General features: G+C 47.6%; 1 protein-coding gene across 1 annotated transcript in view; it reads right to left on the bottom strand.

Annotated features, from left to right (window-relative positions):
- The window catches only part of Fas1 (fasciclin 1 Fas1 domain-containing), an 80,521-nt gene that overhangs the window by 47,115 nt on the left and 18,358 nt on the right, over positions 1–15,048 (bottom strand). The window contains exon 2 of the mRNA XM_075691708.1: positions 3,330–3,474. Within this exon, the coding sequence (XP_075547823.1) occupies positions 3,330–3,474 (145 nt within the window). The remainder of the gene's footprint in view (positions 1–3,329; positions 3,475–15,048) is intronic.

Consider the following 15,048-nt stretch of genomic DNA (forward strand, 5'->3'; position numbering starts at 1 on the left):
ATTTGTCACTGGTTGGCACCTTCACTAACATTGCTCCCCCATCACGACTGACACGCGGCGGTGGCACGAAGTTGCAGGCTCAGTTCGCATTCCAGTGCCTATCACTTATCACTCGTTAAAGAACCCCGCGTTGTCGAAAGTCTCCCCGAACCTCTCACCGCCGCCCTTGTCATGGCCCAGGTGCAGCTTTAGGGCGTGGAATCCCGTCAGCTGTTACCATCAAGACTGACCCCGAAGTTTTTTTTCTTGGAACCATTCTTGCGTATGCGGGCGGCTTTATAAATTCAAGTCCTGAACCCGGGGGGCGGGAGGGGGGGCACTTACCCACGACGACGTGGCGTCGGGTTACGGTATTGTATCAAGTGCGAAGACTGCGCGAAGCGTGCGTGCAACGGCATTCTCAGTGATGCCGCATGCCGCAGCGGGAGTCAGGCCGAGGCGCCAGCATCTACGCAACTGCACCGAATTCGACACGTAGAGCGTCAAAGCCTGCGCGGGAGTGCTGTTAAAAGCTCCGGCACGTTGCTTTCCCGCGGCGGGGCGAATGCCCCGGCTGTGACGCGGAAAACGGTGCCGGGTGGCAGGCACCTCGGTGACGGCGCTTCCGACGACAAAAGGCGCCCTCGGTATGCGTTCCCGCTCGCGGCGAGGCTTGGTATTTCCTGGACGCCTGTGGGCGAGTGCACGAAAACCGCGCGTTTTCCGTCCGTGTTCTTCTTTTTCTTTGTGGAATTTCTCAAGCTAGACGGAAGTTTGTGGTGGTCGCTGGATCCGCGTCACTGCGCGTGTACCACAGGTAAACATGTGCAACATTTTGTCGTTGCAAATGTCTCATTAGCTAAACTATCTGCCCTCGTGATTAGTAGCTCTAATAGACTGAATAAAGCGGGACTAATGCTTACTGCTAAATAATACGCCTCTTAAACTTAGCTGCTGCCCAATTGTAAGAATACTTAAGAGCCAGCAGATAGCGATCGTGATTGTAGAAGCTCTTGCTTTATTCGCTCACTCGCTAATTACCTGCATTTTGAGCTACTGCTCACACTCGAGGATAAAGATTAAACGTAAATATCGAAGCAGCTGTTTTATTACGACATCCTGATTCGCATCTATACTACAATGAAATGCGCATAGTGGAATTCTCACTATACTTGCGGACAACTTTCCGTGACAATGAAGGCAGAACTATACGGAGGCGAAGCCCATGCTTCCGAGCGGTACTGAAAACAGACTTGCAGTCTAATTCGCGTTAGGATAAGCTGGAACTTGGAATAAAAGACATTAGCATTTTGCATATAACACAGCACTTATCTTTAAAACTGAGACAAAATACAACACCCTGTGTTATAGATTCATGTTATTTTTCTCTTTCCCGTTTTGGTAAATGCGAAACCGTCGTAAATAGGGAGCTAGCAAAGAAAGCGCTGCAATAGTGTGCCGGGCTACTTGGTGAAGTTAAGAGTTGCTGGGAAGCTCCGCCCGCGTAGCTTTCCCTTCATTGCCACAGAAAGCTGTCATTGAGTAAGTGGTAATCCGAGCCCGATGAATGGGATGTCAAGATGAACAAACGCAGCAGCTAAGGACTAACATTACTCATTGCGCAACTTGTATTCTGTTTGTTAGGCGTCGTGTTCGTGACCTTTTGCTTGCGTTGTGCGACCTGATACTTCCAACACGCAACACCCCACGCGATAAGGTTACGTTTGTTGCAACGCATTATCGCAAGAGAGTCTCTTCGTATCCGATTGCACATTCGTCATGATGAGTGGTAGTAGATGTTCTCGAATTGACTCAACAAGTACCGGCGAGACTCATCTGCTATGCGCAATGGCGCGCTGTACTAAATAGGGACCGCATAGAAGGTGGTCACTGGATCATGAAGATGGATGGATGGATGGAAAACTTTATTTGGTCCTGCAAGTAGTGATAATTAACCACTAAGCGGGCCGCTCCCACGTCGGGACCGGAAGGCCAAGCCTCACGGCCGCGTCGTGAGCCTGCTGGACAGCCCAGAATTGTTCATCCAGGTCCGGGCTGCGAAGTGCAGCCTCCCACCTGGACGCATCCTTGATCGCCGAGTCTTCAATCCTTTCGCAAGACCAGAACATGTGTTCGAGCATGGCTAAAGCACCACAATCTTGGCAATAAGGCTCTGTGTACGTCTCCGGATAAAACATGTTCAGTCTCCGTGAGCAAAGATAAGTACCAGTCTGTAGTAAGCGTAATGTAAGTGCCTGAGCCCTGTTTAGTTTAGGATGCGGCAAACCATAAACCCTGCAATTAAGAAGGTAATACTTCGTGATTTCATTGTATGTGGAATGGGAGTCTCTGTTCTCGGGGAGTACCGCCACGCCGTGGCGCGGGGCGTCGGAGGGTAAGATCTCGCGCTGCCTCATGAGCGGACTCATTGAGATTCGGAGGGGCTCCCTCAATCCTCCCAAGGTGAGCAGGGAACCAACATAAGTACTGTTGAGAGATCTCACATGTCTGCATAATTTTAAAAGCAACCTTATCCACCTAGCCCTTCTCAAAGGCCCTAACGGCGACTTTGAATCGCTATATACAAAAGGCCTGCGCCTGTCAACCAGGGCGAGTGCAATAGCCGCTTGCTCCGCGACCTCTGGCCTATCAGTCCGAACGGTAGCAGCGTTAACGACACTGCCCTCATTGTCCACGACAACTATGGTAAACACCTTTCTCTCCCCGTTAAAAGAAGCATAATGAGTCTCAGCAGACAAGCCCCCCACATTTCGCTCCGGATGCATGTTCTTCTAAATTCTAATGCGACTGTCTCACCGAGTTCATCACCTCGGCGATAAGCAGTCACGGGTTCGGTACCGGCCGCATTCCGATGGAGGCGGAATGCAAGAACGTCCGTGTACTGTGCACAGGGTGCGTACTAAACAACTTCACGTGGGCAAAATTTATGACTTCGCCTCATAATGAGGCTTTGTTTAAGGCATGTATAACCTCAGATTTTTTAAATCTTGGTAATAGCGGGGTCATGGCTTCGTGCGAGCCAATGAAGAAGGTCAGAAGGAGGACGAGGAGGAGGAGAAATAACTGTTTATTTTTGAAACGGTATCCCGGGGTAAGTTCCGGTTCTACTCTAGGTGGGAGGTCAAAGGTAAAATAAAGTGTCATAGAATGCGGCCACCCATCCAAGAGATGTTGAGAAGTACAGTTTCTGTCTACCGCCGAGGCTGCAAACGTTCAACATTGCTGGGCACCCAACGTTAGCCACGACACAGCGACGGACTCGGCGTCATCGGGGCTGAACGTGTTCCCACGTGGCTGTCCACGCATGCGCGCTGATTGCACTGACTTACCGACATGGTAGGTGACCTCGATGGGCTTGTTGGGGAACCTCTCGCGGAAGCTGTCGATGGCGTCATTGGTAGGCGCGAAGCACGTGATGTCTGTGCTTTCGCTGTATGCCACGAACAGCTTTACCCGCTCGGCCAGCTGGTAGAACTGCGCATGCGCAAAGGAAAGCGAGGGCAAATAAGAATATTATTGCATGGATTCCACAACATCTAGCGTGTTTTTAGCGTCATTGGACTGTAACCGGTACACCTTGATCGGCTCAAAAAGCGTAATACGGTCACATCAAAGACAGGACTACGACATCGACTTCATCATTGAATACTCTTTTACAGCTTGATAGACGAATAGTGGATAGACGAGAAGACACATTTATGTGCAAATGCTCGCATGTAACACGGGGAGGCTATAACTTATACATGCTGTTAGCTCAAGTTGGAGGCATTACAGGACATTTAGCTGGTTCATATGAGTAAGCTAAATTGAAATTATGCTGTTTCACTTTCAATGAAACTTCTAGCGTAATCTACCTAGCACAGCAATTCTAGACGCTTTCACTCAATTCTCGTTAGGAAACTCGTATTACGTCACTACTCCAAACAAATTATTTATTATGCGCCCCTTAGAAGCGCACGTTCATACTCAAATCACCTTTCTTCTTTATTTTTGTAGCAAAAATAGTCATTTTCATTTTTGTAGCGACTACAGCTTTCGATAATGCTCGAACATTTCAAATCTGAATCGCGACGTACGAAAGGTCGTCGAGTTTCACAGAATTTGGAAGACACGTTGCAGCTGTCCATGTGCCTCGTTCAATGTACCTTGGCTCATGGAGCATAGAGAGTTATCCATTGACTCCGATAGGGTTGGCGCCTCTTCTTGAGGCTGTCTGAAAAGGAGCCGCTTGAGGCTCGATCAGCTAACCTCTGCTGAATTTTGTTGCAACTGAAAGCGACAACGCAGTCATCGATGCGCGTTGAGTCCGGTGTATAACTTTGCTCAGTGCATTGAAACAGACGGTGAGAGGGGCGTCACTCAACAATCAGACGCAATTATCGGCACTCTTCTGAGAAATCCCGAGACGTAGTAAGAGCACACGCCCGACGTGATGCCTGACGTCGCAAACCAGCACAAGTGGCGTGACGCGCCGAATCAACGCAGAGGAAGAATGGGATAAATTATGAGGAACGGGACAATTGTGAGGCACGGCGCACAGACTCGCACACGATTAGAGGAATTCGCGTAGGGCGATCAAGAGCGTCATGCAAGAAGGAACACGAAATGCGCTGAGCTGGACGCGAGAACCGAGCTGCCCTGCAGGAGAGCAGGTCGTATCCGTGCCTGTTCGAAAAAAACATTTACACCAGCGACGCGAAGGTGGGCGCTGTCGTTCGTTGTCCGTCTCAAAGACATAAGTATACGTTCAGCTACAGTACTGATAGCTCTCTCGTTCGTCGCATTACTGCGCAGTGGTCTGAAGCCGGTCTTCTGTATCACTATCGTTCACAGTCGTCAAACCAGACCAGAGCTACAGCCGGCTTAATGCGAGAACCGCGGAGCGGAGCTTCTGCTGACATCAGCCGCCGCCTGATGTGACGGCAGCGATATGACGTCTGTCGCGGCTACCACAGTGGTAACAGTGTAGCAGTCTATCACGCTAAAAATGCACGGAGGACTGGCTGTTTTCAACGCAGACTGTGGTGGTGGTGCTTGCGCGAAACGTTCTCGACGAACTTATAACGTCCACTCGATGAACTAGTGAGGAGGCGCTTCATTTAACCATTCACTTCGACACTGCCTGGACGTCGGAATTTGTTTCACACAGCTTAGTACAGGACAAGCTTGCAGAACTCCACGCAGTTGTCGGCAGTGTAGGGCACGTGCAGGTTACCGGTTCCGGGAGGGTTCCGCGCGAGTAAAAACTAGCACTGAACTGGTGCGAACTAGTTCACGCAAAGCAGGACAAATCGAACACTGTGCACAGGAAATCTACTTTCTCGTCGCTGCACTGTCAAGGTACGAACCACCAACTGACACGAAGAGCAACAACGTTCAAGAAGGTATCGCAATAGAATTGGCCGGCAGGCTATTCTTGGACTGAGTTTAGTGTAACTTAGTCGATGAGGGAAAGGGGGAGGGAGGCTGAGGAAACGCAACATGGACCATCCGCGGTTTTTCAGGGCCTATAACGTTCTTCTAATGAGCACGAAGTCACGAGTTTGATATCTCGCGGTAAATGCAGCACTCTGAAGGAGGGGGAACGCAAGAACACTTGTGCACCATGCATGCTTCATGTGCACGTTGAGGAAACCCGGGCGGTAAAATTTATTCCATTATTACTTCTCTCGTAGCTCACTGCGTTCACAATCAATATTTTCCCCCTGGAACATGCTACGCATACGCCCTGGTAAACTCGCTCCCCTTCCCTCTCAAGCCTTTATAATAACAAAATATTTTATTTGTCTTAACGTCCGAATGACTGCTACTTGGTTTAATACAGCTTCTTTATTCTGTAAGTGATAACTGCGTGCAACACTCAAAGCTTTGCCGACCACGTTTCCCATTATCGGTGTGTTAGACTTTTCAGGCAACAGTGTTGTAAGGTTCACAGCACTCGTATAAGCTGAAAAAACTGCATGTTTATTACATACGTTGTATAGCGATAACACCAACGATTGCGCGACAGATCTCTGTTTCTTCGAGGTAAGTTTTGCGCGTGCGTGTATGCGCGTGTTGTGTCTATGCGAGTGCGTGCGTCCGTGCGCGTGTTTGTGCGTGCGTGTGTGCGTGCAAGAGAGAGAGACAATGAAGTAAAGTGATAACTGGTACACCGCGCCGTAGCAGTCTCGCGCTCGTGTGTCACCTGAACATCATCATCATCATCAGCCTATTTTCAGTCCACTGCAGTACAAAGGGATCTCCCTGCAATCTCCAATTACCCTTATCCTGCGTCAACCGATTCCACCTAGCGCCTGCGCATTCCTTATTTTCATCACCCCACCTAGTCATCTGCCGTCCTCGACCGCGCTTCCCTTCTCTTGGCACCCATTCTGTAACCCTAATGGTCCACCGGTTATCTAACCTACGCATTGCATGCCAGTTGCATTTCTTTCTCTTAATGTCAATTAGAATACCCGCTATCCCTGTTTGCTCTCTGATCTACAACGCTCTCTTCCTGTCTCTTAACGTTAAGCCTAACAATCTTCGCACCAACGCTCTTTGCGCGGTCCTCAACTTGTTTTCGGGCTTCTTTGTCAATCTCCGAATTTCTGCCCTATATGTCAGCACCAATAGAACGCACTGATTGTACGTCTTTCTTTTTAATGATAATCGCAAGCTTCCACTCAGGATCTGACTATGTCTACCGAATGCGCTCCAACCCATTTTTTTCTTCTGTAAGTTTCCTTTTCATGTTCAGGGTCCCCTGTGAGTAACTGACCTAGGTAAACGTACTCCTTCACAGACTCTGGAGGCTGACTTGCGATCCTGAACTCTCGTTCCGTTGCCGAGCTATTCATCATTATTTTTGTCTTCTGCATATTAATCTTCGACCCCACTCTTGCACTCCTTCTGTTAAAGTCTTCAATCATTTTTTGTAACTTGTCTCCAGTGTTGCTGAATAGAACAACGTCATCGGCAAACCGAAGGTTGCTGAGGTATTCGCCGTCGATCCTTTCTCCTAAGCCTTCCTAGTTTAATAGCTTGAATACTTCTTCCAAGCACGCATTGAATAGAATTGGGAAAATTGTGTCCCCTTGTCTGGCCCCTTTCTTTACAGGTATCTTCCTACTTTTCTTGGGAAGAATTAAGGTAGCTGTGGAATTTCTGTAGATACTTTCCAAGATAATTACGTAAGCGTCCTGTACTCCTTGATTACGTAATACCTCTATGACTGCTGGTATCTCTACAGAATCAAATGTATTTTCGTAATCTATAAAAGCCATGTAGAAAGGCTGATCGTACTCCGCGGATTTCTCGATTACCTGATTAATGACATGGACAATAAATTGTAGAGCGTCCCTTCCTGAAAACTGCCTATTCCCTTGGTTGACTAAAGTCCAGTGTTGCCCTTATTTTATTGGAGATTATCTTGGTGAATATTTTATATAATACTGGAAGTAAACTAACGGGCCTATAATTTTTCAATTTCTTAATGTCCCCCTTTTTGTGGATTAGTATAATTTTGGCATTCTTCCGGTTCTCTGTGACCTTTGAAATCGATAGATAGTTCGTATAAAGTGCCGCTATTATTTCAAGTATTATATCTGCTCCATCTTTTATTAAATCGACTGGTAGCCCATCCTCTCCTGCCACTTTTCCCCTTTTCATGTCTTGCAAGGTCCTTCTAACTTCATCGCTAGTTATAGAAGGAGCCTCTGTAACCTGTTCATTACAACTTCGAATGGAAGTATCCTGGCCACTTTTGGGACTGTACAGGTCCGTATAGAATTCTTCCGCTGCTTTTACTATGTCTGCGGGATTGCTGATGATATTAACCTGCTTATCTTTCAGTGCATACATCTTGTTTTGTCCGATGACAAGTTCCCTTCTGACTGATTTCAGGCTGCGGCCATTTTTTACTGCTGCCTCAGTCTTTGTCATGTTACAATTTCGAACAACCCTTATTTTCTCCTTGTTGATCAGTTTTGACAATTCCGCGAATTCTATCCTATCTCTTGAGTTGGACACTTTCATTCTTTGTCGTTTCTTTATTAGGTCCTTTGTTACTTCGGAGAGCTTACGTAGTGGTTTCCTTGGTGCCTTACCTTCCACTTCAATTGCTGCTTCTGAAGCCAGCCTAGTTATGGTTTCATTCATTACCTTTATGTCATCTTTATCTCTCTGTTATAAGGCTGCATATTTGTTTGCAAGTGTCAACCTGAATGGATGGTTCATTCATCCCGTGTTTACTTGCTTGGAATTCTTCCAACATATCTGAATTGTGCATCCCGGAATCACTAGGCACCACCGCCGTCACATACTCAAAGTGCTTGCATAATGACCTCACTGCGAGAAAAAAAGTTCCTGTACGTCGCGCAACTTGAAACATGCTTCCCGATACGCACTCCTGAACGGGGCTCCAGAACACATTCGAAGACAGCCAGCCTACTGACACTACGCCCGCCGAAATCGTAACGCGCTGGCATTCTCAGATTTCGAGCCGCAGTATTGAAACGCAGCCACGGCATACGCGCACATTGTCTCTCCCTGGAGGGACAGCAAGCGTCCGTTCTCTTCTCCGACGCTCTGCGCCAAACTGGCGTGGCCGACTGCCGGCATGGACGGCCCACACTGCTCTGGCCGCGTGCCCTTCTCCAAGAAAAGGACCCGGCGCGAGCACCTCCGATGCGAGCCAGAGAAAGAGTGGAACCCGGAGGCGTCCTTGGCCCCACGAGCGCGTCCGCTTCGTTCTGGCGAGGCCGCTCCAGTTGAGGCAATCCGGCACACCGGCCGCCCAACGGGGCAAGCATGCCGGCGCTCGACCACGAGGCCCGACCAACGGGACGCATGCGGCGTCACAAAGATGCGATGCCTGCCACTACCACCTATAGGCGTCGTCAGACCGCACCGGCAGAATGCTACGCCTTTCCACTGGCGTGCGCTACTCTCTCGAGCGTGCCTCTTTATATTGTTACGGTGGATTTGGACAGGACCGTGCGCGTATGAGGGAGACGAAGAGGACGTGGTAGACTGTCTACTGGAGCTGTGACCTTTGTACCAGCCTGCATGTTTACCACTAACCTTTACCTATGTAATGAGTTATATATACGTTTGTGCGTCAGGCTTCCTCCTCGTTTACAATATACCACAATATTCTCTAAAGTGGCACAGCTCTTCAGAGAGTACGGCGAGTCTTCTAAACGAAGTAGGGGAAAGCTCTGCAACTTGCTCATTCGAGCCGTCAGCTGTAGGTACTGCAGGAGCGAGCAGCTGAAGCGAGTACAGCTGAATAAATGACCAGCACAGTGCGCACTATCAAGAGGATTGGGCCTTGTTCTAGCTGCACGCTATCGACACCATGAAGCTATTTTTGCGAACACGAAGACAATCTGCAGTAACTCCTTCCGATACCTCGTCCAATGACGACCGGTTGACGACGACCCCCATTAGAGCTGCGCTATCGCTACCGCTGCTATCCAAAGCTCCAATTCTTTGTCTTCGCAAAGATAGTCAGCCACGCTCGCTCCACTTTGGATGTTCGGTTTGATCATTCTGGTGATGTGCTACATCACATCCTGCTGGGCGAGAAGCAGATCTATAGGCCACTCTTGGAACGGATATGGCTTGTACGAAGCATTTCGTCGTTAAAAGGAACATATTTTCGTAAAGTTGGAGGAGCCCATATTCAGCCCATTCAGCCCATATACGGGCTGCATGTGGACGAAGAAAACGTATTTGAAGATGCCGGTTTTGACCTTATTGTAAAACCCGTTTCCTTTGCAAACTATAGCGGTTTATTACTATCATTCCCAGAATGAATACAAAGGATAAATTTAAGAGCGCACAAAGGGCACGGATCAGGTTATCTTGCCGTCTTCAACCTAAGAAACCAATCAATTTAATAGACGTCCCTTATTTTCTTCGAAAAAAAATAATTAGGCGGCGACGTTAAAGCCCTTTTTTCATTCTCAGCACAGCGAGCCTTGCTATCCAGGAAGCGATGTTGTGTTCAGCTTCGACTTTCGTGTAAAGAATTAAACATATCACCAATCTTCCAAATGCGCACAGAATCGTGGAGCACTTTTCTTCATGAGAACCATAAGCATTATTAGAAATAACGGAAGGCTGAAAGAGAGCGGACATGAAGGTCTCCTTATTTGTTTACTTGAGACCGCTTAAAAATGCGATGTGCTAGAAAATAGCATTAGTCCAAACTACAGGTCGATAGAGTCACGCACATCGCTTTAAAAAAAATCACGTTATTTTATATATGTAAAGAGTTGCCATCGAGCAAGACAACTCATCCAAGTTGAAGCTTGATTGGCATTCCTTTCCTTTCGCTCACACATGTTCAATGCAACGAGTTCCATTAAAGCTAACGTAATTTATTTGCTTAAGCCAACAAATGACAAGAAGCACCAGCGCCCATGCTCCTCCATGAGACAATCCTATATGCTTTAAGTTTTTTTTAACCTACAATCAATGTTGGCACTGCAGCACGACACACGGAGAAATAAATCCCTGAGTGGTGCCATATAGAATTTCACCAAACGGGGATTGCGGTGTTTCGATATGAAGGTTTTTCTGAATTTTATATGTGGCAAGACGAGCACTGCGTGGAAGATATGGACACAGACAGAAGCACACGGCGCTGACTTCCGACAATCCAACAGTGACCACTGCAAGTCAATGCCGGGTGTGCCTTTCTTTCAGTGCACCCGTCTTTTGCGCTGGGCTCGTTTTGCATTAATTACCAGCTCGCCCAAGCCTCTACCCTTAACAGCTCTAACGATGATTTCAAATCGCTGAAAAATGGCAACATGGACAGCCATCCGCCTAGAGTGTCCAGAAACTAATACTAAAAACCACGTTTAACACTTCATGAAAAGCCCGCAAAAGGTATATGGCATGTGGCGTCATACTGTTCAATCAGTACCATATCTCTAACCGCGCCCATGCCATGCCTGTGGCATTTTCGCATTTTTTATCACACATGACGTTAAGACCACCAGCATCGGTGCGCCTCGCCGGCAGCCGGGTCTTACCAGGAGACCGGGCACGGCTTCGAGTCGGGGTGGCCCGTCGGAGAGCAAGAGATGCCATCCAACCCAGGCAATTCGCTATGGTTACACATAAAGGAGCACTACGCTACAGCAAATGAAGAGTATTATTCTCCTGGAGTATTCCACTCAGCGACAGCTTGCAACGCGCTTTCGTTGTGCGGAATTCAACGAACTACACTCGCTCTTTGGTGGAAGAACGCACAACGTTTCTTTAAGGGCCTTGCTTAGCGACGGTGAGGATGTAACTGCTCAGTCTTAAACAGTGCTTTCTGAAGGAGATATCAAATATACAATGTAAAATAAATAAGTAAATAAATAAATAAATAAATTAATTAAACGAACATAATTGAACACTAAGTAAGTAAGAAGTAGTATTAATCATGTTGCTGTTGAGTTTTATCTTAGTATCACTGAGCTAAAAAAGTTGCTCTACGTTTGCGAAGCCTCTTCGATCACGGATGACATCAAACGCCAATAATTTAATGGAGATTTACGTACTCAGTGATAGGATATAAAAGACGTGTATGCAAAACAGCGGCACAACGTGAGGCGATGGCACACTGACAGAAGATGCGACGCCCATATTGCGGAATATTGCCTTCCTACAGCTAGCGTGATTCAGCTATTTGTGGGGCATTCGAAGCGATGCTTGACAGGGCTGTGCGAGAAAAAAAAAATATTGCACTTCCTCAAACGCGCTTGTAAGTTGCACCTCGGCCCCAATGAAATTTTCATACCGAGTGAAGTTGTTCCAGTTTTAGTTTTCCTCGTTTTCATTTCTCGCAATAGCTGTCGGGTTTTGCTATCGGCAAAACCGGCCAGGAGGTACTACAAAAATAAAGACATGTCGTGGCCAACTTAAGAGAAGAAAAAGGAACATACCGAACCAAAAAAAGAAGAAAGAAAGAAAAAAATGCACGAGCGCTGTTGAAAGTGAAAGTTATGGCAATCTGTAGCGCATGCGTTATCACCGCCGTCACTTGGCAGAGCTAGTAAATATGGATAGCACGTGTAAAAATTGGCACCGAGTCAATTGCCGCGGCCACAACAGCTGGCTGCTATAGAGGTCGACGAAGGAAATCTGGAAATGTCTTTCGCTGCATACGTTATCCAGTTGCATGGACGATGGTGCTTTGGCCTTATATGAATGGCGAGAAAAAGATAAGATATTCATACAAGCGGAAAAAAAGAGAGAGCCGACCTTAGATCCCTTGAGCCTATTATGTACTCTAAGTGGAAAAATAGAGAAATGAGACCATGAGGGATTATATGAGTGCTGACATTCAGAACAATGTTCACCTCCTGAATGGCATCCGTAAGTCTGTACGGTATACACGATGGCGATCTGAGGTATTACCCCAATTTTACCACAAAGGCGCCCCCCCCCCCCCTCGGTAGTCTGCACAGCACAGCACAAGACTTCGTTTTTTTTTTTCGTTGCTGTTTGGCGTGGTTGGCTCAGAAAAACAGCTGCTCAGGCTGTTGATCCCCGCAACAGGTGTTCGCATGCCCCGCAGCATCTTTAGGCGGCTTTCAGCGAATGTAAGGTATCTTCATCTCGTAGACAGGGTTTAAAGCCGCACCTTTTGCAGTAAAAGAGGGGCAATCACAAATGCTGACGTAGCGTGAATTAATGGACCATCTGCTGTAGTGTGATTGCTTGGCCACTATACTTACTAAATATAGCAATGATGCAGCAATGAGCAAGTGCGTATCTATACAACGTCTTCGTGTATTCGTGTTCACACGGCCACCGAAGGTTTGATAAGTTGGAGCCATTAAAGTGACGAGGGTAAAGCATGCTCAGTTGAGTTAGATGTGTTTTACGTCATTCTGAGGCCATTTATTTATTTTTCTTTCATCCGTGGATGCGGAATCGGGACAGGCGCAAACTAAAGATATGTCGTCAGGTGTCCCAAGCTATTCTCTACCTAGCTTTCAGTAGTCAATACTGCTGGTATTAAAGCACGGGCTTTCATGTCTAGTTACCAATGTGATCACATTTCTGGTGAATGGATAAACGCTCGTCCCAGAGCTCCTCCCCCATCTCCCCTTCTGCTTCTTCTTTTTTGCCTTCATCAGAGCAGCTTTATAACCCTGAATTACAATTTGATAGACTTGTAACGGCCCCAAACAGGCTGTCCATTTTACTGCTTTCCTACGAACGTCAATGTTTTCCTCTAACAGCAGACTGCTGCTTTTACACAACCTTGAAGACTGCTTGTCCACCAATTACCGCTTCCTAAATTATACGTTTTACGGTGCAGTTACACGGATGCCATAGAATGTCAGACATCCTTGTCGACGAAGCAGTGAACGTAAAATGCCAGAAAAGGCCTCGTGTTATATTTCGAGACGTGTAGAAGGTCAGTAAGCGTAAAGTCGTTGGACAGCGTGTCCTAGACAAGCATGTTCACAAATGGTGCCGGCGGAACGCGCAACGCGTCTTGGGCGGGCAGGGTAACATTACCATGACATTTAAAGCGTGTCGTGAGCAGCTTCTAAATACGCGGGTCATATTTCATGACTTTCACAAGTGGCAGATTACAAGAGCGCGAACAAGGTGTTCCCACTGCGCCAATGTCATGTATGCGTTTGTTATTTGTTATAAACTGTCCCTTGTGAAGGTCACGCGCCAGTGGTCTTATATCTGCGTGTTCTATTTTCAGCAGTACATGTTGTCGAAAGTCAGCGGTGGTGCTTTCCGTTTCTTTCCTCATGCCCGCGTCGTCTGTGCTGTACAGAATCCTTATTAAGTGATAAATAAGCCCGCCTTGACGACATAGACGAGTGAACCGCAAGGAGGAGGAAGGAAGGAAAAAGTGGAGAAGGAAAGGAAGAGAGGTTAACCAGTTTAGCTCAACAGGTTTGCTACCCTACACATGGGAGCGGGAGGGGGGATGAAAGATGGGTAGGAGAGAAAGAGAGAGCACATAGCACAGCACACATATCGTCAGTTACAGTCCGTCACTCTTGCGTGGTACCTGACATCACTGTCACAGCCGCTTGTCCAAGCCCGTCTCTTTCAAAAACCGAAGTAGTAGTCCCTTCGTCGCCTTCAGCTGCGATGTCTTCTGTCGGCGACACGTGACAATCGTTTCATCTGACAAACTGTCTATTGGCAAGGTGCGTAGAACAGACGCCATGGGGGACTGTCTCTGAACATTATATTCAGGACAGTCGCACAGAATGTGTTCTAGCGTCTCCTCGCAAAGACAGGCATTGCAGAGAGCGTTGTCGTCCATTTTAATGCGAAATGAGTAAGAATTCGTGAATGCCACCCCTAGCCATAAGCGATAAAGCAGAGTGCCCTCTCTTAGGCGGAGTCCAGTTGGCATACAGAGATGCATCAAAGAGGGCAGGTGGTATTGACGATAGCTCCGGCTGGTCTGGCTGCTTGGTGTGCACCATAGAGAGAGCGTGATCTCCTGTGCAAGCACTCGAAGTCTGCTGGCTGCGTCGGACCGTGAAAGTGGTATGGCCTCTTCCTGTGTGTCTTCAAGAGCTGCCCGAGCGGCATTATCGGCGTCTTCGTTTCCTATGACGCCGCAGTGACTTGGCAGCCAGTGAAACATCACGTGGTGTCCTTTCTCATGTGATATATGGAGAAGGCATCGAATATCGAATACGAGCTGTTCGTATGGCCCGCGACGCAGAGCTGATAGCACAGATTGTAGGGCTGCCTTTCAGTCACTGAAGATTGACCCTTGTCGAGGAGGTTCCCGATTGACGAAACAAAGTGCAGCGCGAAGAGCAGCTAGTTCCGCAGCTGTCGATGTCGTTGGGTGGTCAGTCCTAAAACTGATGGTAATAACTCTTGCTGGGACAACCACAATACCGGACGAACACTAAATGTTTGTGGACCATCAGTAAAAATATGTACACTATCCGCATACCTCTCGTGCAGAAGAAGCGGAGACAGTTGTTTCAGCACAGGCGACGACAGCTCAGACTTTTGCCCGATTCCTGGTATACATAGATGTAATGTGGGGCAAATAAC

Source organism: Dermacentor variabilis, chromosome 5 (genome assembly GCF_050947875.1).
Source record: "Dermacentor variabilis isolate Ectoservices chromosome 5, ASM5094787v1, whole genome shotgun sequence".
Lineage (NCBI taxonomy): Eukaryota > Metazoa > Arthropoda > Arachnida > Ixodida > Ixodidae > Dermacentor > Dermacentor variabilis.